Raw genomic sequence first — 21,814 nt, forward strand, 5'->3', positions numbered from 1 at the left:
GCAGCTCGGTGGTGCTGGGCGACGGCGGAGGGCGAGGGTGTTGATGGGATGGGGGGTGGTGAAGGCTGGCGTGGTGGAGAGGCAAGGGCGCTGGAGTGTTTGGCGAATGGTGTTGGTATGGTTGGCCTGCCTGTGTCGGCGATCTGTGGTAAGCTGCTGGCACTGGCGTAGGTTCCCCTTGGTGCCCTGGCGGCTTTCTTTCTCCTCGCGAATGCTCCTCCCCATCATCGACGGACCGCCGCAGGACCGGATCGCGAAACATGACGGCAGCGCGTGAGGGCTTGTTAACGGCGGAGAGGCTGCTCCATGGGCCGCACGCAGCAGGCACTGGCGGTGGGGCGCGCAGGGAGCGCGGCGACGACAGCAGAGGGAATGCGCCGTGGGCGAGGGCTGCCGGCGATGGTCGTCGGGCAGTTGGCGATGTGGATGCGACGACGACGAGATGGAAGAGGGAAGATGGGATGGGGGCTGGTGTGGAGCTGCTTGAGCGCTGTCTAGATCACACACGAACGGTTGGCAAGTCAGCTTCTGCTTAGTGCGGCTGCGGCAACTCTGTCCTGGAGCAGCTCCGGGCGTGATGCAGAGCCGCGATGAGGTTTGATGGAGAGCCTGCGACGCCCTACAGACACGCAATATGTGACACGGCGGGCTGCGGACCGCGTCGAGCATGTCTGGCATGGCCGCATTACGCGTGGGGACCTTCATTGCGACGCTGCTGCGCTGCTGGGCGTGCCTCTTAACAAAGCACCTGAACCCCATCTCTCGTAGGAGCATACACGCCCAGATGGGTGCATCGACCAATAATTGCGTGCATGCAAACGGCGCCATGCAGCGTGCAGCCGCTTCTCGTCTGTGCCGGTCTGCCTGAGTGTCCTCGATTCCGGCACTCTGCTGCTACTCGCTGCCGCCGCCTGAGCATTTCTTATTTCCCTTCTCAGCACCTACAGCTCGTCGCTGCTCCGCGTGCCGGGTTGAGGCGTTGCCAGCTTCGGCTAATCTACCACGAGCCTCTGGACCACGGCGGACGTGCGCATCTCATTTCCTCGCCATCCGATGGCTGACTCTGTATATACTGCCATCTCCATTGAGTCTCTCGTGCACGCGACAATGACAACACGCAGGCACAAAAGCGAACAGGGCAGAATGTTGGGGCTGCAAACGCCCATTGGATGAAGCCTCACCACGACGGTGACGGAAGGCGCGACCATGCCGCGAAGACTCCATCCGCTCTAGCTCCTTCAGTCGTAGCGCGGCCCGAGCGTAGATCGCGCTAAAACTCTGGGCGGCATCAATTCTCGAACTTTTTTGCAGAGGCGCATCCACCCCGACGAGCGCAGCAACAACCGCCTGAAATCACCATGGCTTCCGTATACAAGACCCTGTCCGGCGCGGAGAAAGAGGAGAAGGAAACGGGCGTGCAGAGAAACAAGCAGCGTGTCCTTATTCTGGTACGAATCCACGCGCGGCGCAAACCAAGACCCATGCTGATGATTGCTAGAGTTCAAGAGGTGTTACTTTCCGTCACCGACATTTGCTACAGGACTTGTACTCGTTGATGTGAGTGGTTTCCGCGATCAGAGAACTTCATTTACTGATCTTTTCAAAGGCCCCATAGCCGGAAAGAAGCCAAACTTGACACCAAGACGAAGCTTTACCAACTCAACGAACTAGCAGAACTCTACAACTGCAACAATGTCCTCTTCTTCGAAGCTCGCAAGGGCAAGGACCTTTACTGCTGGATGTCCAAGCCACCAAACGGTCCTACTGTAAAGATGCACCTGCAAAACTTGCACACCATGGAAGAGCTCAACTTCATTGGCAACTGCCTGAAAGGATCGCGACCAGTTCTCTCCTTCGACGCCGCCTTCGACAAGCAGGCTCATCTTCGCGTGATCAAGGAGCTCTTCACCCAGATTTTCGGCGTCCCCAAGACGAGCCGAAAGGTCAAGCCTTTCGTAGACCACGTGATGGGTTTCACAGTCGCAGACGGCAAGATCTGGATCCGCGTGTTCCAAATCAACGAGAGCGAGACCAGCAAGAAGAAGCCTGCCGATGGCGAGGAGATGGACGTTGACGAGGCACCCAAGAAGAAGAAGGGAAGCGAATTCGATGTCAACCTAGTCGAGATCGGTCCCCGTTTCGTCCTCACTCCCATCGTTATCCAGGAGTCTAGCTTTGGAGGTCCAATCATCTACGAAAACAAGGAGTTCGTCTCGCCCAACCAGATCCGTTCCGACTTGAGGAAATCAAAGGCCGGCAGGTTCAACAAGAGGACCGACGCCCAGAGGGATACCCTGCTCAAGCACCAGGATCTGGGATTGACATCGCACGGTGGAGTCAGGAAAGAGAAGGACCCGCTCAGCGACAATGTGCTGTTCGCGTAAAATTGTTTGCCATGTTTCGAGGGAAGGAAAAATGGCGTTTATGGAATGCATCGTCTTATTTAGATTGGCGTCGATTCTGGGCTGGGCATAGGCCCGTATGTATGTATAGCGATATACCCAAAAGCTATCGTTTAATGGGTAGCTCATTGCGAGCGACCGTTAACCCAAGTACTCCTTATCCTTTGGCGATATCAGTGTGTCCTGTCAGCAGTCATGCTCTTCTCCAAGACTTCTTTATACTCATCATCAACACCACTAACAACCGCCTGTCTGACTCCATATACAGCCCTAAAAGGATCAAGCACTAGCTGTGTCTGCGCATAGTTACTCTCGTCCTGCACACGATGTACCCGTCCACTAGGAAACCTCACGCGACTAATCGCGCCATCTATAAGATGCACCTGCAGCCGATATAACTGCGGCGCCACAGCCAACAGATCAACCAGCTCCCGTACTTTACTCTTTATGCCAGCCGGCAAGCCTCTGCCCCCGCAATTATACTTTATCATCCCCGTGTAATCATCCACAGACTCAACATTAACAACATAATTCCTAATCCGCAGCAGATTCCTCTGCGAGAAGTGATCCAAGAACGGATACGTCCGGTTCGGCGTAAGATTATTCGCCGTGCGCCATCGATACCGAAAGTTGATCGCGTCGAACGTCACGTCAATCACAAAGGTATTGTCTCCGTATAGCATGTCTGCAGCTTCTTCGTGGACGTGTCGCGACACGGCGAGGAGACTTGTGTGCCCGCGCCGCCAGACTGTGTCGTTGCCTGTCTCGCGCTCTGTGCGTGGTAGTGTGCGTTGCATGCGCCAGCCCCCGTCGCCGTTCTTCTGCCGCACAAAGGTCAGATTGTATTCGGACTTTGGGGGTGGGTCGGGAGGGTGCTGGAAACGCACGTCGAAGGTGGTGGTGTGGGGGAGGACGTGGCTGTAGATTAGGCGGCGGAGCTCGATTGGGAGGCGGAGGAGCGGGGACAGCTGGGAGGGTGTGGTTTCTGTGGAGTGCTGCATTGTGCGCTCTTTATCTTGTGGCATTGGACGTGCAATGGCATGTTGTGAAGATATGCGCGTCTTCGTGTGGCATGCCTGGCGCTGCTCGTTGACGCCATCGGTGCTGTCCCGTCTCCACGCCGATTGGCCCCCACAATCTGGGTTAGCCCCCCTTGGCGGCATCCATCACGTCCACGGTCGTCACGACTGATGACTCCTTTCCCTTTCCTCAACCACTAACGATGACCTTCCATTCCAGAGACAGCTCGCCAGAGCTTGCATTGACTTGCACCATGTCTTTTCAGAATGTCGTCGCGTTTTCTACCTATAGCCCCAACGGAGGGGTCCGATTTGTTTGAACCACGCGATACGTGTCGGTGTAGAGGCGAGATAGCTACGCACCGATTAGATCGATAGATCGATAGATCGATATACGAAACTGAGGTCGAAGAATAGTGAAAGGAGGACGAGATTGAATCGAATTTCGCATCACTATCACGAAAGACAGTTCAGCATCTAACGCGGACTGAAGACACGCGTAAACTTGAAAGATCACAGGTGAGTTCCATCATACATATCGTGCTGTATGTCTTCTATCATATCAATTCATTACTGACTGGAGATCTAGCCACCAAATCGCCCCCCTACCCTACAACCACCTTCAAGATGCTGTTCGAAGATCTCGCAACGGAGCTTGTTGTGCAGGTGTACCTATCATGCCGTTCAGTCAATGACGTGACAGCGCTATCTGCCACCTGTCGTCGTTTCCGCAACATCTATTCTTCCTCCCAGAAACTACCCATACTCGAGAAAGCCGCCGAGACGCAGTTCGGTCCGCTAGAAGACCTCACTCAACTCCTGACCCACAACAAAAGCCAGCCTGCGCACATCGTTCGTTCCGTTCCGTTCTCCCTCGCATTACTCAAGCAGATCGTACAGCACGGGCGCACGGCTGAGAAATGGTGCGACATCTATCCGTTCAAGAAATGGAAGCACAACTTCGAAAGCCGGCGTCTCTTGACAACAGACGAGCGTTACCTCGTGAGACGAGCCATCTATAGAATCTGGCTCTACTCCCGGGCCTTCCACAACAGCGACCACCCACGCGAAGCCCGCGCGTCCCGCCTCGTCCTACTCAAGCGCGCAGCCCTCCTCCACAACTGGAGCACCTGGGAACTCGCCGAGATCGCCGACGTGCACGCCGTCATCCGCGAAGTCGTCCAAAGCAACGTCTGCCCCTCCAACGGCACCATCGCCCGAAAGTTCAAGAAACGACACCCGGGCAACGAGCACTCGCTCCTCTTCAACATCCACCTCAACTACCCACCCACCGCGCCCCAAGCCTTCAACCCTTTCACGCCAAACCCCCTCTCCACCCACTTCAACAACACACCCACATACACCTCCCGCTACGCCGCATCCAAATACTCGCTCCACCCCTCCCACGAAGTCGGCGCTGAAGGCTGGGGCGACGATATCCCGCATTACTACGTTATCGAGGACTACATGAAGCTTGATCCTGCTCAGATACTTTACTTGAAGGAACATGCGCCGCTCAAGGGCATGGTGGAGGGGTACGTGAGGAGCTTGTGTCCCGAGTATGATTGGTTCACGAATAATGGAGAAACGTGGGTTGCGACGTTGGAGTTTGTACTTGGGGAGAGAGGGGAGGATGTGGGGGATTTCATGGGGGCTATTGCGGAGGGGGAGGCGGGTGTTGCTGTTTGTGAGGAGTGATGCTGAGGATAGACGGGTATGGTTGGTGGACATGCTGCGTTGGTTGAGGGAGTTGTCACATCAGTACTACGTTTGGAATGCTTCAGTCCTACTGCGCATTGATGTGGAATGGAATGATGTCATTATCCAGAGTAACTTGATCGCGCCCCCTTGCTGTACCTCACTCCTACAAGTAACACCGCGTTTTCGCCTCCAGCATCTAGTGTGGAGCCTCATTGTCCACAAAGTCCTCCTCTTGTCCATCGTAGTCCTCCAGTTCGTCGTCGATATCGTTCTTTTTTGCCTTGCTCGGTTCTTTGTGTCTCCTTTCCCTTGCACTCTTCATTCGTCTCAACCTACTCGCTGTGCCTGGTTCCGTGTCTTCTCGGATGTCATCTGCTAGTGATTTGCTGGACTTGGTTCGTTCCCTCTCTTTTGCGCCCCTGCCGTCTCTCCAACTGGAAGCTCGGTTTGTAGTAGGAGATTTTGGTGTGAACTCTTTTGGCTCTTCAGAGTGGTAGTGGCCAGACGACCGGTGCTCACGGATGTCCTGTGATGATGGGTCGCGGACCTCGACAGCGTAGTGCTCCGCAGCCAGGCGCTTCTCTGCTGCTGCCTCCTCCTCGTAGAGCAACCCGCGCTTGGAGTTCAGGGTTTTGCGATCATTCCCTCCCTTCTCGAGTGAAGCAACGTTGAGATCGAGAATGTTGGCATCGGAATTGCTATCTTCTGCCTCGACGTTTTGGCTTTGGCTGTGACTCTTGCTGCGCTTGACATGGATTGAGCCCGGTAAGTTCTTCTTCTTCTTTTGCGAAAAGTTCATGACCATTGCATCATCTGTATCCGTATCTTCTTCGGTTTCCCAGTCACTCAATCCTGCGTGTCTTTCTGCCCTGGCCCTGCTCTCAACGCTCTCTACAAACTCATCACGATCTGACCGTCCCATCTGTGAGTCTTCGCCTGAGTCGCTGCCTCGTTCGGCGAACAGGGATTGAGTCTCCCCTGGAAACACGAAACGACTCTCCTCTGGAGGTTTCTGCAGGACCTGGGAGTCCTTTGCCTGTAACTCTTCCGCTCGCTTGACCCAGTCCTCAATTGTAAGGACGCTTTCGTCGACCGGACTCGAATTTCCGCTAGTAACTGCAGCGTCCATGATCGAAGACCCTAAACCGGTCGGCTGAATGTGGGTTTTTGAAGTGCTATCATCATGTGTGGCGCTCTCCGTGCTCGTATCTTCCCGTTTCTGAGCTTGAACGCAATGAGCGCACATCTGATCCTTTCTGTCAACAAAGTCGTAGACTGAGGGGTGGCCTTGCTTTTGCCAGTTCGGGCATGGATAAATGTTGTAGCCACCACCACCACCAGAACGCGGCAAGACACCTGACTTTGCAATTCGAGAATGGGGCGCGGGATTCGCGCGAGTCGATTGTGGACGAAAATGACGAGTTGAGATTGCCGCAGCCCAAGTCGAATTATCCCCCGTATTATGCACCAACCCATCAGATCTCAACTGTTTGAGTACTGGTTGAAGCTCAGCGACCGGAGTATCAAATGCAGTCGCGAGATCTGATATGTTTTCGCTCACTCCAGACAGGCTTCTCAGGTAAGATAAAGCACGGTCGGCTAAGGTGTTTGATGTGTCCTCATCCTGGTTGGAAGCTTTCTCTGGCTGAGCTTTGGAATCATCGCGCTCTTCAGCAGTAGCGTTGCCCTCATCTGAGGCGGGCTGTTCCATGGACTCGAGCGACTCCGTAGCAAGTTGTTGAGAAGCGAGAGCGTTTCGAGCATCTGTCTCTTTTGCTGACTGCTCCAATTCCGGGTTTCCAATTTCCACAAGATGTAGGTAGTTGTTCTTGAGCATAGTAGGTGTTTTTGTAACCATGTGATTCGCCATTGCTGTCCAGTCCGTGCCAAAGCGTGCAACATTGATTTCGAAATCCTGTAATTCGGAGATAGACCAGTAGCTAGATGGGCTAGGTGTCGCACCCGGGGTCGATCCAGTAACTTGCGCGATGTCGTTTCCTGCTTCTGCTGATTTCGCCTGTAACTCACGTACTCTTGTTCTACCCTTGTCGGTCAAAATCCAGATCTGATCGCGAGCCTGACTAGAGATGAATTCGCTGGTTTTTAGGTACCTAATCGCAGGCCATAATGCGTCAGTAGAAGTTTGAAACTTCTTGACCATGGAAACGAGCAGTGTTCTACCGCCTACACGATTCATGTAAATCAAGACTTGATCAGCGAGAGCATCTGTACCAGTCTCGCTTGGTTTCTCTGGTTGGTCCTCTTGATCTGATGTACGAAGCTTGGTGTATGGTTTCGAGATAACCCATGTCTCATCATCAACAGTGTTATGAACTATTCTTTTTGCAGCTAGCCTTCGCAAAGCCCGAGCGATGGACGTAGCGTGCCGGTTTTCGAATGCAGAAGCGATCTCCTTGAAGTTCTGACCTATGTACGAGGTGTACAAGCCAGATCGGGTATTGAGATCATTGTCGAGGTAAGCAAGGATACGTGCGTCTAGACTAGGTTGTCCTGACTCTGGCTCCGAATCTGCTGACGCACTGCCCGAGTTGGATGTACTATCTCCTGGCGCGTCGTATGCTGGAACGGTTTCTTCTCTGGTGCGGTGTTTGTCATCGGCTTGATCTTTGATGTCGCGTAATCTTTGGTTCCATTCGGGATAAGATGATGCATCGAAAGCATCCCCAGTTTCCTCGCGCTGTGCAATCGGCGCAGTTGTTGGCCCCGGGTTTGTCGTTTCTTCCACCTCAGTAGACGCCGTTTTCTGCTCCACTTTCATATTGCGATCGACGGCTTCCTGAAGGACATTGAACATTGCGTCTGTATCAGACTCTCCGTGGCTGCGAAAGTACCATGTACTTTCCCAGCCTCCCTCTTCCCAGTCTCCCCTGCTTGTCACCCGTAGACACGCCGTATCCACATGGCCGATTCCAGGATCCCCACGTCGGCGGCCCAGATGTGGAATACCACTCGTGAGGTCTATTGTCGTATATGGTCGGTCTGGGCCATCGTTATTCTCAAGTTCCACAACAATCTTGCCCTCATAGACGTATAGAATGGCGTTCGGCCAATCGGAAGCTCCGCGCGACTTCGCGAGAGTCTCGACACGGATCACAGCACGTGGCCCCGCATCTGGTACGACAGCATCCGCATCTTCGGCTTCCGAAAAGTAGGCCGCCTTGTCGTCTTTCTGGACTTGGTCGTCGAGCTTCGCAGTACTGGGCTTGTTAATCCCAGCAGATGGATCTTCAAGAACATCTCGTTCGCTTTCCGAGGAAACCGTCGCTTCCGGGCCCGTTGTCTCCTCAACCTCCGCTGTTATCTTCTTCTCCCGCTCCTGGCGACCACGATTGATGGCCCGTTTGAAAAGTTCCAAAAGCGCGATCGAATCAGCAACTTCAGAGCTACGGAAATGCCATGTTTCTCCTTGATCTGGTCCTCGCGGTACAGTCCACAAAGACACAATGTTGCCTTTGCCGCCGTCCACGTTTGTGGTGGTATCGGTAAAATCTATGGACGCATACGGCATATGTCCAGTAGATTCTCCGTATGGATCAGGATCATAATCCCCAGAGTACATCTCGATGTTGCTCTTGAAGACTCGAACCCATGAGTAGAACCAGTCTCCACTATCGGTACGCGGGGATAAGACTTCCACTCGGACTACCGCTGGTTGTTCTGTAGCCTGAGCAATATTGTCCGGGTCATTTGGTACCGTAGAGTGCTCCGACAAAAGCGCATCAGAGTCCGTCGTGTCAGACTTTGTGACTTGAGTGGATGTATCCTCGAAGACATAACGTCCGCCTTTTGCAACGGTAGAGAGTAACAGCATCGAGCTGGGCAATCGTTCCACTGGTATCTCCAGCTGTTCTCTTTCACCCTGCTCGTCCGCTTTGCTATACACAAGCGCATCTTCAGACATCTCTGTTCGCTGCAGGACAGCTTGGGCGAAGTGGAAGCCGGGCTCGCAGAGCCTTTGGGTCCTCTCATAGAGACCGGTTTCGCACACTTTGCAAGTTCCGACATGTAGTTCGAAGTCCATCAAAGTTTTGGCTTCATCGTCATTCCAGGCCCGTGACTTTACTGGCTGCTTGCCGGATCTGACCTCGGTGTTGGCCGCGGCTTGACCCATAGGTTCCGTCATTGCGAAGTTGAGGGCAGAGGCCACCTTGGGGGAGGCCTCCGTTCCAGCAACCGGCAGAGAGGGCGGATCCGTGGGAACCGGTAATGACGAAGAAGAGCTTCCCTCGACCTGCGCAGGCTGTTTCGCCACGATAGTAGGCGATGTGTTACCCTTCGTTGGCGGAAAGTAGACCGGCAAAAGGCTCTTGTAGACGAACTCGTCATTGGAAGAGAAGACAACGAATATGATCTTATCAAGCCCATTACCCGGTTCAGCGGATTCCAGAAAGCGTTTCACTTCCTCCATCGCCAACGACGCGCAGTCGCGCCGCGGGTAATTCCGCATGCCGGTTCCGATACTCGGTATCGCAATGGAAGTTGCCCTCATGAGTACGGCATCATGCAAGACTGCTCGGTAGATGTTCCTCAAAATGTTCTTGGTATCGCTTCTAAACACTCCAGGCGGAACGACATGGAGGATATGTTTGGCTGGGAGAAGGTATCCGGCAGTTGCTTTGACGTCGCCTTCTTCACATTTGCCGAAGGTTGAGACTTCCGAGCGCAACTCATCACCTCCTTTCTTGAAGATGCTGCGATCTAGAGTGCCCATGCCGGAGAAGCTTGGGTCGGTTGAGTTTACCACGATGTCGACTTCCAGTCTTGTGATGTCCTCTCTCAGTAGGCAGACAGTGTGGTTGAATAGCGTGGACGGTTTCGCCATGGTGGGCTTCGCTTCCAGTTGGCCCAGTATGTAGAGCCTCGCTACGGGGGGTATTTGATGAATTTGGATGAGTCCGCGAATTTTGGGGGTAGGCCGTTCAGCCTCACGCACGTACAGCACCTCATCCAGGTGGTCGCGGATACCTTCGGCATCTTGGCCCTTCTGCTTGACACCATAGGTCTCCAAGATCTGACGCGCTCTTCCCATCGCATCTGGTTCTGCTTTGCCAAGTATTAGGACCTCTTCTAAGCTGTTGGCGAAGATCCAGCTGTAGTCAAAGACACTCGTAAGCTCAAATCCATGCTTGGCTCGTATATCGGTGTTGGCTTCGGTCCAGATAGACTGCGGATTCCCAGCAGGCCCCTGTTTACGTGCTCGCTCGGCCATATCCATGATGTCAGCACATGCCGTAAGAATGACGGAACATAGTAAGTTGAGATCGCCCAGACTGCGCTTGAGCTCTTTAGACCCTAAGAGATATTTGCGGATCGAACTCAGCATAGAGTCGATCCTGCGCATGTCGTGAGCACAGACCGTACTTTGCGTGCCAAAGTCGTAGGTGACAGTGATTGCAGTCAATGCATTTTGAAGTTGCGTACGTGCCTCTAGTACCTGAGCTGCCAGCGCAGCACGATTCGCGGACCAGTCTGAAGTTCTTGCTCTGTCCAAGTCTCCATGTGTGGGTGGGAAGAATACCGGTAAGAAGTCGGTATACGCCTTCTCATCGACTGCTGCCCGTACGCAGAAGATGATGCGCTCGGGTCGATGTGTAGGATGCGAATCCAGGTATTCCCTTATCTCTTGTAGCGCTATGCGTGCAGCGACACGTGCAGGGAACATGCAACCCCCAGTACCCAGGCAAGGAAAGGCAATTGTCTTGAACTCGTAGGTAGCCGCCATTCTCATGGCACTCCGATAGCACTCGGAAAGAACGTTGAATTGGCCAACTCCTTTGCGGCCTGTATATCCTGGTGCAGCTGCATGAATTACCCATGAGCTTGGAAGATTGTGGCCGTGTGTGAGCTCGACCTGGCCCACTTTGACCTTGGCTTTCGATCTCGCCTCTTCTCTGAGACCTGAACCGCCGGCTTTATAGATAGAGTGATGCAGAGAATCTGGATCAGGATTGGCTTGGAAGTTACCTGAAGCATTGCTGACGATGGCATCCACCTTCAATCTCGTTAGGTCGTAATGACAGAACGAGATCATCTGATTGTAAGCATCGTTTGGCGCAAAGCTTTGATCGCGCTGCAACAGCCGCCTGGACTGATAAAGCGAGCGTAGCGTAGGGATCTCGGCAGTCGTGATGATTGGTTGTTTGCTTGATTCTTCGTCTTCTTCGTCATACGTGTCGGACCCGGATGGAAGAATCTCGGCTTCTTCAGTGGTCTGTGTATCCACCGTTGGCTGGCGGACGAAGGAACCGTCCTTCTCTACAGCGAAATTTCGTCAGTATGCCGTTTATATTGCAAGCCTTCGTGAATCTCATCTAGACATTGACTTACTGCTTGTGCCAGCGATTCTGGTAAATGTCCACTTGCTTTTGTTCTTTTTACTCTTGAACACAACGTTGGGGAATCGTTGAGCGTCAAACAGCGCAGTTGCTTGTCCGCCCACCAGATCATCGGCGAACGTGATAAGGCCAGTCCATGAGCCGTAGCCGCGATAGAATCGTACCGATAGAACTCCTGGTAACGATGAGACGTGTTGTCTAAACGCCTCCCGTTCTTCCAGATGTTTCTGGTGCTCGGGCAATATGTTCTCATCAGTCTGTTCATTTTCGGGTAGCTCGTCTTCCGAGTCGTCCAGGTCGTCCACTTGATTTGAAAACATTGCCAATCGATTTTGACTTTCGTCTGGAAGTTGCTGTAGCATCTCTGCGGACAGCAAATCTGGGCTGGTCCCCACTGACTGGAGTGACTGCTTCCTCGGCCCCTTGTATAGTCGCTCAATTCGAGACTGGAATCTGGGTGTTATGTACTCTTTGCCAAAGGCTTTCTGGAAGCGCGCTGCGATATCCTCCCAAGACACGTTCTCTGTGTCCCCTAGCTGTAGTAGTAGGAGATCTTCCTCATTAATCACAGACTCAAGATCTCGCTTGAACCTCTCGTCTCTCAGTTGCTTACGACGCTTCTGCATCGCTGGTATTTCGTACTGCCTGCCAAAGGTCTCGTGGAAGCGCGCTGCGACCTCCTTCCATGGCAATTGCTCCTCTTCCTTGAGTTGTAGCAGCAGGCGGTCTTCCTCATTGAGCTCCGTCTCAACTGGCTGTTCAGTTTCCAGATCTCGGTTAAGCGCGACCATCTCATTGCTTGAACCGGTACTTATCGACTCGGGCAAAGACTGAGAATTGGAGCTCCCACGGCTTGCCACACTGCTTGCACCGTCTTCGTCGTCTTCTCTACCATGAGGCAGTGCAAAGGTAGCAAGGCGCTCCAAATGATTAGCAATGTGGCTCTGCAGGTCGCCCAAACCTTCAGTAGCCGTGGAAACGAAACAAATCGGGCACTTCTCCCGCGAGTCCACAGCTATGGTCTCTCCAATCTTAGCCATGATAGCTATCTGATCTTCGGGAAAGCTGCCGATATGTTCCTGCCGAAGGTGATTCTCAAGACCAGCTTGGGTGTTGTATAGGGCGTTCACGTGCTCAGGGCAGCGCCATAGTTTGCGATGAGTCGCTTCGTGTTCCGCCCACTCCCGACGACTACGGAAGAGCAGTTCGGAACTCTCGCAGTCTCGGTGTGTACAAATGTACGGCTGGAGGTCTTGTAGCAGATGTGTTTTCCATGCTCGGCCTTTGCCATATCGTGCAGGGCAGACGATCCAACAGTATGGGCACTCGAAGTCTTTGTCGCAGGTAGCAGCTTTTGGAGGAGGCGGTAGATCGATGCCTTTTCCGTCCAAGTCTTTTACGGTGACTGCGTAGCTCGTCACGGATTTGGTGTCTACGATATCATCTAGAGATTGATGATGATGCGTCGCCTCCGTACCAGATAGCAAGGTCTTCCCAGTCTTTTGACTCGGCGTCGGCTTTGGGGCATTTATCGTTGGCATCGGCTAAGACCGAAGTTAGATCACGTTCGAAATAGTGCGTTAGGAAACAACTGATGGAACAGTACGTACCGGGTGAGCTTCAAGAGTGTCATACCGCATCGGAGCTGGGGCTTCATCCGCTGTAGGTTTGCCAGCATTTGCCATGTCTTCGGAATCTGCGGAAGCGCCCAACTTATCACGATCTATCATAGTCAGACTGTGCAAGGTGCAGCAATATTACTTGTCGAACTTACGACGCTTCCAATACTTGAAATGCCGCCTACGCAATGTGATAGAAGAGCTCAACCGCTCAGTCAAGAAGTCCTGATCTTCCTCATTCTGTGCAGGGTGTGTCTTCCGTAGCTGCGAGAGTAGCTCTCGAACATGCTTTCGATCCAGTTCAGCGTACACACCGAGGATATCCACACCAGTTTCTGGATCCACTGGCGTGTAGGCAGAGGCTTTGAGCGATCTTGAGCGTACTGTCGGTGTCCTGATGCGGACGCTGAGCTTGTAGAGGTTGTCGATGATGTCCACGATTTCTTCATATCTCATCCGCAACTCGCTCCTAGGCTCGTCGCTGTCAGAGTCGTCGGCCTCTTCCTCACTGGACGAGCCACGGTCGCTATCATCGTCAGAACCCTCCGATGGCGTTTGCTGTTCATAAGGCAGGCGCGCCTCAGATACGATAGCATATGTTTCATTCAGATTCTGCTCAAGCTCATTCAGTAGTCTGAGGGCGCTACTGAATAAAACGGGGGATCCGCGCAGTCTGTAGTCGAGCGAGCTGTGGCCTTTCTGCAACGCTCCCAGATTGCCAGCCCACACTCTGAATCTTCCGACCTCATCGTCGAGTGTTTCGCTTTCAATCCATTGTGACCACTTCCCGTTGCTTGCGTCGAGAGCTTCGGTCAGTATCTGGAAAGCGCGTACGTTGGAAGCTGTCGCAAGCCTAAGAGTCGACATTATGGGCGCTCGGCATGTCGGAGCAGGCGCAAGCGAGGGGAGCCTTGAAGTGCGGCGGCGATCGCACGACCCCAACGCTGGAGTGGTTGTTGATGCGCTGAGCTACTGGTAGCCCAGACCAACTGAGTCGTTGATGCCGACGAAAGGACGGCAGGCAGATGCTCTTGTTACTACAACGTCGACTGCAATGGGATGGTAGATGGCAGGCGGTTAGTCAGCACTTGTGTTGTCAGCGTGCAGCCTGAAGGCTGCGATGCTAGGATCTTTCAGGATAGTGGGGGCGCAGTTCAGGCGCCTCGCGGGCAGTGTTACCTTCTGCTGTCGTAAACTCCTGTTGCTCGCGAAATGAGACACTCATGTCTCCTCTGCCTTATCGCTCGCGACGCAGCCATTATGCTTTAGCTGGGAGTCGTGTTCTTCGCGTGATTGCCTGACAGCCCTGTACCCCGCTCGGCCCTCGCTCCTTCCCTCGCCAACCAATGACGCGCGACATCGCCATTGATTCGAAGACCAGGCCATCGCAACAATGAGCGGCATTGAGGTCGCCGGCCTCGTACTTGGCGCCCTGCCATTGATTATACAGGGTAAATTGCGTCCTGATAGCGGGTGATATATAGCAAAAACGGGCTAACCGCGAGCTAGCAATAACGTCCTACAAGGAAGGACTCGATCCCATCAAGGGCTTCTTGAAATGGGACAAGGAACTGCCCAAACTTATCAGAAAACTGGGAGCTCAGCATGACCAATTCAATCAAACCATCCAGATTCTCTTCGGATCCATCACGACAGATGCCGAATGGCTGAAGATGTCAACTGATCCTAGGGCTTCACTAGAGCTATGGAAGAGCAAGGAGACAGCGCTTCAGGAGAAGCTGCAAAACACCTACAAGTCCTATCAGAACACGATGACGGAGATAGCGAGGATAATGACCAAAATCGCAAGCAAATTGGATCTGGAAAAAGCGGCTGAGCTTACACGAAACGATCTCGAGGCAATCCTCGCCGCACATCCTAAGAAGGCTGACGACACATTCGAATTTGGCAAGCGCGTAAAGTTCGCCATGAACAAAAAGAGCGTCAAAGGGCTTCTCGATGAACTTGACGAGTGCAATCGACAGCTGGAAAGATTCACGGAAAAGAGCGAAAAGATAGAAACATTCCACAAGGCTACGAAGCCGTCATACGCTACGCGCTTACAGAAGCTACAACGATACGCCAAGATTCTACACGAGTCGCTCAACTTGTGCTGGTCTTGCGCCTGCAAGTCTTCTCATACAGCGAGCCTGCAGCTTGAGCCCCGCGAGAGCGTATTCGCGTCAAAACACCACAAGATGTACAATTCGGCGAAAACAAGTTTTAACGTTTCTTTTTCAACCATCTCGTCCGATAGCCATGGAGCGCCCTGGTTGTTCCAGGCTGCTGAATTCCATGTAGACGACGAAGAAGAGGAAGGCTGTCTCACACCGATGCCCTCTCCCAAACCCAGGGTAACAAAGAGCGTCAGCTTCGGATCGCTTCCTCCATACGCAGTCTTAGATCCCGGAACAAGTTCCTTACCTTCTTATGAAGAAGTCAGCGACTTGTGTGCATCGATCCAGCAACTACACAAGACGTCTTCGACTATCGGCTTCTCATTGAACAGCAAGAGCAAACTACGAGGCGCCTACTCAGTTGACAGCGCAGACGCGTACATTCCCAGTACAGAACTGATATCGCTCGAGACCTTATTAGAACGTCCGCCAATGATCAACGGAAAGAAATCCAAGCTGAGTAAGAAAGAGAGGTACAGCCTAGCTTTGACCTTGGCGTCCAGCATACTCTACCTGAACTCAACTCCATGGCTCGCTAGCAAATGGACTGCGCGGGACATCTTCTTCCATCGGACGTCAGATCCTACTCGTCCAATCGACATCACCCGCCCATATCTCGCTCCAAGCCTTTTCGATATTCCAAAAGACGGAGAGAAGAAACCGAAGCCAGTGACTTTCGAGAACAACATACTCCTCGCGCTGGCCGTAGCACTACTTGAGCTCTACTTCGGCACAACAGCCGAGAAATACCGGAAATCTGAGATTGAAGACGAAGTTGCAAACGCACAAGTGCCAGAACAGTGGAAAATGCTTACCTTAGTGCATACTTGGTCACGCAATGAGGCTGAAGAGATGTCTGCTGCGTTTCAAAGTGCAATCGGATACTGCAGCAGTCCCATGGCTAGCTTACAAAATGCCGACTGCCTCCAAGCTGCAGTTGAGAATATTGTGCTACCGCTGCAGGAGGAGCTCAATCAGTTTTTGGGCAAGACATTAGGTTAGCGCAGCGCTCTAGCTATACGAGCAGAGCGGTTCCACACAGCATCAACCTCAAGGAATTCATCTATGATACTGACTCACCCAAATATCAACATAAAGCATCCCAAGAATTAAGCCCGGCGTCAGGAAAAAGCGTCAGAAGCAGACGGAGCCGCGCCTCCCAACTACATGCCGGGTCGGGACGAAGGCCGCTTACCCAACGCGCATCAGCTCGTATCCGACCCACGCGGCGGGCAATACGACTCTGGGGTAGATCAGGCCAACTAGTGCGGCAAATCCCCGAAGCCAAACTGAACGTCGCAGATCGAGCGGCGAGGTCAGAGGTTGCGATGGAGGAAGAACAATGTATCCACAATAGCCACATCGGTTACCATGCGATGTGGCGAGAGATGGCGGGGCCTAAAAATAGGAGTATGAGCAAACAGCCTCACAGGACCCCCGCACCCCGCTGCTGCTCACGGCGAATTTCGCACAAACGCATGTTCCCGGTTGCGCGGCAAGAATGTGATTCGAAGGGGTGTCGTACGAAGCTTTACTAGTGGAGGAGATGGTACTTGGCGGGGTACAAAGTTCAAGGACGGGCTCTGGTAGCACATGACGGATGCTAAGGCTGCGTCGCAATCAGGGCTACATATCACAGTGTAGCGGAATTCGCCGGCATGTTAATCTGAAACGCAATCCAAGGCTACACTTGATCACTCGCATTCGCTCGACACAGTGCATGGCCGTCAATCTTACATGTGCAATACGTGCTTGCCGACTATCGGTCTACGTCATGAACGCTGCTGACCGCATCATGGACCGACATTAGCTGGACCCTTTGGGAGATTATGGCGGAAATTGGGGATCTTAGCGGGGGGAGCGCATTATCTGCGTCGAAGGATGCGGTAGCTGGTGAGTGAAGACGCAATAGCAAGGCGCGCATCAAGCCACGCCGGTCAGCCTTATCTACAGCTTTGGAACTTGCTAGAAATTGCTTGTTGTACGTGGCCGAAGCGTTTGACCGAGCTGGCGCGTTTGAGCATAGGTGCGGCAGAAGTGTCGGACATGTGGATTGTTTTTCCCAAGACACGGCGAGAGCATAAAAGTGGCTCTGTTTCGTTTTACACCGCCTGGACGACGCCAGAGATGCAGCTGCACCTCCTAACGGGGAAGGGAGCGATAACAAGCTAAGCAAGCGAAGCCACCCGGCAAAGCCTCTAGTTGGCGCGCACGACGCCGCCCAAGTCTGAAACAGGCCCACGGTTGGACGAACGGCGCCGACGTGAGGCGGCCAAAATGGGCCGCATGGGGGTTAGGGGAGGGAGTGAATTGGCCACGGCAAGCTGTTGGTTGTGTAAAAGGAAGTGATGTCTGGTGGTGGTGATACTGGGTGGCAACGGCGATACCTAGGGGTGTTAAGCGCTATTAATAACTTAATGACTGCAAAGCCGGGGGTAATTCAAGTTGGCTACGGAGAGGGGAGGGTGGAGAGGGTGAGGAGAGGAGGAGCGGCGGCGTTGAGTGGTTGCAGGGCTTTGTTATGCAGGCGACGAACCATAACAACAACACAACCAGCGTCCTCACGACCGCACCACGACACTACTGTTGTAGACTTGTAATCATTCACCCTACTGTCTGGCGTGCTCCGATACCTGTCCTGAAGCAGTGGGCCAGCAGTGCGCATTCAACGCTCGTCAATCGGTCCAGGGCCATCCCGGTCGAGCTTTGTCTTGGCGTGTCGGCACCCCTTAACGTCACCTGCAATCCGTTTTCTCGATTCCAATTCAAGCTCCTGCCACGCCGACGCAGCTCAAGTTACTTCAATCCCCCCAGCGCTCCAAGCCGCCCGACACTCGCTGAGCCCCGGAACACTCACAGCCCGCCAGCGCAGAGCGCACCCTCACGCTCTTTTCGCTGTTCCGCGCTCCCTCGCTCACCACCACCGCCATGGCACAACAGTACGAGCCCCCGGACTTACTGGCGCCGCTCCCCCGCGCAGCACCTGGACATGATGGCTAACAGCAGCGCAGAATTACCGCGTCCTTGAAGGACTTCTGGCACACGATGACGTCGTACGACCGCCACGCCTCGCACGACTCGCCCTACCGCACCGGCCGGCACATCCCCATCCCCCAGAGCCGCCACGCCGCCCTCACCTCCATCACGGCCAGCGGCGCCGAGTCCCGCACCGACCTGCACTCGCCCTACCAGCACGACGAGCTCGCGACGAGCAATGGCTTCATCGGCTCCCCCAAGGGCCCCATGTCCCCCAGCTCCCCCTACTCGCCCGGCATGCGCGGCTCCCTCAGCCGCCAGGCTACCATGGACTCGGACACGTTCCCCCAGGGCGCCAACGGCCAGATCCCCATGCAGGACTTCAACGAGGGCCTGCCCCCGCCGCCGCCTGTCAGCCACTCGTGGCGGCGCATCGACCGCTGGGTCGAGGACCACTACCAAGAGCTCTTCGACAACATGTGCGAGGGCTGCACATCCAACGACGTCAACGAGCTGGAGCACGAGCTCGACGCGACTCTGCCCATGGACATTCGCGAGTCGCTGCAGGTCCACGACGGCCAGGAGCGTGGCGGACTCCCGACCGGTGTCCTCTTCGGTCTCATGCTGCTCGACTGCGAGGAGATTGTCATGGAGTGGAAGAACTGGCGGAAGGTCGCCGAGGAGTACCTCACCACAAAGGTCGACTACCGCACACCGCAGATTCCAGTAAAGGCCTTTGCTGGCTCCTCAACCGCTCCCCCCGTTGCCACAGTACAGAGCACAGGCAACCCGCTCTGGCGACAGGACCTCCTCGCGCGCCAGGACTCACAGCCCCAGGGCGCCGTACAAAAGGCATATGCCCACCCCGCATGGATCCCTCTCGCTCGCGACTGGGGAGGCAACTACCTTGCCGTTGATCTCGCTCCCGGTCCCAACGGCCAATGGGGCCAGATCATCATTTTCGGCCGCGACTACGACACCAAATACGTTGTCGCGCGCTCATGGGGCGCTCTATTGGCCATGGTCGCAGACGACTTTGCCTCGAAAGACGTATCCATGGACGAGGAGACGGGCGAGCTGAAGCTGCTAGCTTTCAAGCGCCAGAACGTAGAGCCGCCTTACCTAGAAGTCCTCCGCTGGCGGTGTGACCAGAAGCACGGCCGCCGGCCACCCAAGAGACGCCCGAACAGCGGTCTGCGCGTCAACCCCAATGCGCCGGGTATGGTCGTCCCCAGTAGCACTGCGAGCAGCCCCTACCACAGTCCCGTAATGGGCCCCGAAGACCGCGGCCGAAGCCCCCACCGCCTATCCAAACCGCCCAAGGGCGTCAGCCCACGAGGCAAGCTCTCCAGCCCGCTAGCCCGGGTCGCAGAAGAGAACCCAGCGCCCATCCGCGTGCACACCAACCTCGACTCCAAGACCGCGACTCCCCAGGAGAACCTCATCTCCATGGACACCCCGCGACCAAGCGACGAGTTCCCTGCCGCCCGCCTGCCCACACCGCGTGATAGTCTCAGCAGCGACAAGGAGAACAAGGAGGTCAAAGATGACAAGGAGAACAAGGACACGAAACCAGCTGCCCCTGCCGCGGCCGCTCCCGCGCGCTCGTCGCTCAAGAGCCCCGTCACTGCCACCGAGGCGGAAGACCTCAAGACCGTCGAGATATAGGAATCGAGGCGTAATCATTTGCCCTTCTACCACCACCACCATCACAATAACAACCCTTCCCACCATTGATGAATCTACTACTTTTTTTTAGAAAGAGAGCGAGCGAGACAGAAAGAAACGGCTGGATACCTAAGGGACAGAACCAATATACACGTTTACGGAGTAAGCAACGGCGTAGCAGGGAAACTTGGGTCGCGGGAATCAGTGGGGCGCGGATTGGGGATTAAAGCATGTGCAAACATTAATTCTTTCTACGGTCTTGACTGAAGTGTGTGTGTATTGATGCGAGCATTTTCTCTCCCTACGTCCCCATTTTCAAGGTTTCTTTGCGAAAGGACAAGCCTGAGGAGAGGCCGATTCTGTGCAAATAGGCGTTTGTCTTCTTCTTCGATTCTTCGATTCTGGCTGATTGATTGAATGCAACTGTTTACTACTTGTTCTTCTTCTTTTCTTGCTTCACATGTAACAACTTCAGCGGATGCTTCATCTAGTACGCACGTTATTATGTGGAAATGTAACAACACAGTACAATGTCAATCTGATTTCCTCATATGCTACGAAGATCATCGACTGTCGTTCGTTACCTGTACGACACCGCGTACCAAAGTTATCGTATGTTTACCATGATTACCATGACTACCATACTTGCTTTCTTTTTCCTCACACCTGGGCACCTTTCCATGCTTCTTTCGGTGTTTTACGCTTGGCCCCCCGACAACCCACTTGGGGCATATTTGCTTCCTCCCGTCTGCATACCATGACTCGGCTATCCCATATCCACGTATCCACTTAGAATGTGGTTGCTTTTTCCCGCGCCCCCCTCCCCTCTTTCCGCTTCGACCTTCCGGGAGAGTTCTGTGCTGAACCCATTTGTTTCCGATATTACTATTCTGGGTGGAAGTTTTGGATGCGCGTTTGGGATCATGTTTCTTCCGAGGAGGAGGGTCAGTGAAAACGTGTTCTCACGATGATGGAAAGGAGAGAGGATTGGTGGTATGCAGGTGTTGTTGCAAGATAGACATGGCATGGGATTCGGTGGTCATGTCCGCGGATACTGGTCATGTGCGTACTTGGGACTTGGGACTTGGCTGTGCTGGTGGATTATGCAGCGGCGTGTATGGACATTAGGTTTGTACCGAACTTGGTTCCTTGGTCCCATAGCATGTCGACTTCCGCTGCTGGCATAGGTATGGGAATGAAAACTCCGTTTGCTGACGTGCAAAAGGGCGGGGTTTACTGTGCCTCGTGACACGGCCTCTCTCTGCTTTGTTCGCATGGCGAATACCAAGATTGTGAGTCAACGAAACGGGCGTGAATTAGATTCTGCGTTTGACAGCAGTCGCCTCGCTCCTTCCCTTCCCCTACAAAAAAACACTTTTTTCTAACTAGTGACCGCGTAGTCTCCTTGCGCTCCCTATTTTCCCCTCCCGCCAAGATGTCCGCATCCCTTGACAGGACGGAAGCCGAGCAATCTAAGCTAGAAGGTGTCCTAAGAAAATCCACGAGACTCGAAGATTGTGCGTTAGTCGTTTTCGTTACCACAGTCGTTACACAGTCATTACACAGCCATTACACAGTCATTACCTAGCTTGCGTGCTTTGAGGCATTTCTAATAGCAGTTATAACGCAGTTACTTTACTCTAACCCGGCAACTCAGTTCTTGCCCTTGGCCCAAACACGATAATTACGAAAATTACTCCTCACGGAACTAGTCACTGGACAACTTGTTTCCGCGTCGACACCGTTTTTACACCCCTTCGACCAAGTACCGTTCCTCGCACCGTAAGGGGATTAACAGGACTAGGATACATACGCGGCAATGGCACCCGGGATGACAATGCTCCGTCTCAGCATGAGAGTAGTGGAAATCCAAATGAGAAGAATGAGAAAAGATTT

The 21,814-nt window shown here is 53.8% G+C and overlaps 6 protein-coding genes across 6 annotated transcripts; 4 read left to right on the forward strand and 2 right to left on the reverse strand.

Moving 5' to 3' along the window:
- Window positions 1-1,358: 1,358 nt before the first annotated feature.
- On the forward strand, window positions 1,359-2,384 carry J4E84_005700 (uncharacterized protein; the record flags this gene model as incomplete). The annotated part of the gene is made up of 3 exons (XM_049388294.1): window positions 1,359-1,448; window positions 1,499-1,557; window positions 1,607-2,384. The coding sequence occupies 3 exons, from the start codon at window positions 1,359-1,361 to the stop codon at window positions 2,382-2,384; spliced, it is 927 nt and encodes a 308-aa protein (XP_049243839.1).
- A 1,664-nt stretch (window positions 2,385-4,048) lies between these two features.
- Window positions 4,049-5,119, forward strand: J4E84_005701 (uncharacterized protein; the record flags this gene model as incomplete). Its single annotated transcript, XM_049388295.1, has 1 exon — window positions 4,049-5,119. The coding sequence occupies one exon, from the start codon at window positions 4,049-4,051 to the stop codon at window positions 5,117-5,119; it is 1,071 nt and encodes a 356-aa protein (XP_049243840.1).
- A 199-nt stretch (window positions 5,120-5,318) lies between these two features.
- Window positions 5,319-13,163, reverse strand: J4E84_005702 (uncharacterized protein; the record flags this gene model as incomplete). The annotated part of the gene is made up of 3 exons (XM_049388296.1): window positions 5,319-11,398; window positions 11,471-13,022; window positions 13,089-13,163. The coding sequence occupies 3 exons, from the start codon at window positions 13,161-13,163 to the stop codon at window positions 5,319-5,321; spliced, it is 7,707 nt and encodes a 2,568-aa protein (XP_049243841.1).
- Window positions 13,164-13,235: 72 nt separating this feature from the next.
- J4E84_005703 (uncharacterized protein) lies at window positions 13,236-13,964 on the reverse strand (the record flags this gene model as incomplete). Its single annotated transcript, XM_049388297.1, has 1 exon — window positions 13,236-13,964. The coding sequence occupies one exon, from the start codon at window positions 13,962-13,964 to the stop codon at window positions 13,236-13,238; it is 729 nt and encodes a 242-aa protein (XP_049243842.1).
- A 526-nt stretch (window positions 13,965-14,490) lies between these two features.
- Window positions 14,491-16,276, forward strand: J4E84_005704 (uncharacterized protein; the record flags this gene model as incomplete). Its single annotated transcript, XM_049388298.1, has 2 exons — window positions 14,491-14,548; window positions 14,607-16,276. 2 exons carry the CDS (start codon window positions 14,491-14,493, stop codon window positions 16,274-16,276), a joined length of 1,728 nt encoding a protein of 575 aa, XP_049243843.1.
- A 1,926-nt stretch (window positions 16,277-18,202) lies between these two features.
- J4E84_005705 (uncharacterized protein) lies at window positions 18,203-19,918 on the forward strand (the record flags this gene model as incomplete). The annotated part of the gene is made up of 2 exons (XM_049388299.1): window positions 18,203-18,213; window positions 18,286-19,918. 2 exons carry the CDS (start codon window positions 18,203-18,205, stop codon window positions 19,916-19,918), a joined length of 1,644 nt encoding a protein of 547 aa, XP_049243844.1.
- Between the last annotated feature and the right edge of the window lie 1,896 nt (window positions 19,919-21,814).

Source organism: Alternaria hordeiaustralica (assembly GCF_023758085.1).
Source record: "Alternaria hordeiaustralica strain BMP 2776 chromosome Unknown scaffold_10, whole genome shotgun sequence".
In the NCBI taxonomy this organism is placed as follows: domain Eukaryota; kingdom Fungi; phylum Ascomycota; class Dothideomycetes; order Pleosporales; family Pleosporaceae; genus Alternaria; species Alternaria hordeiaustralica.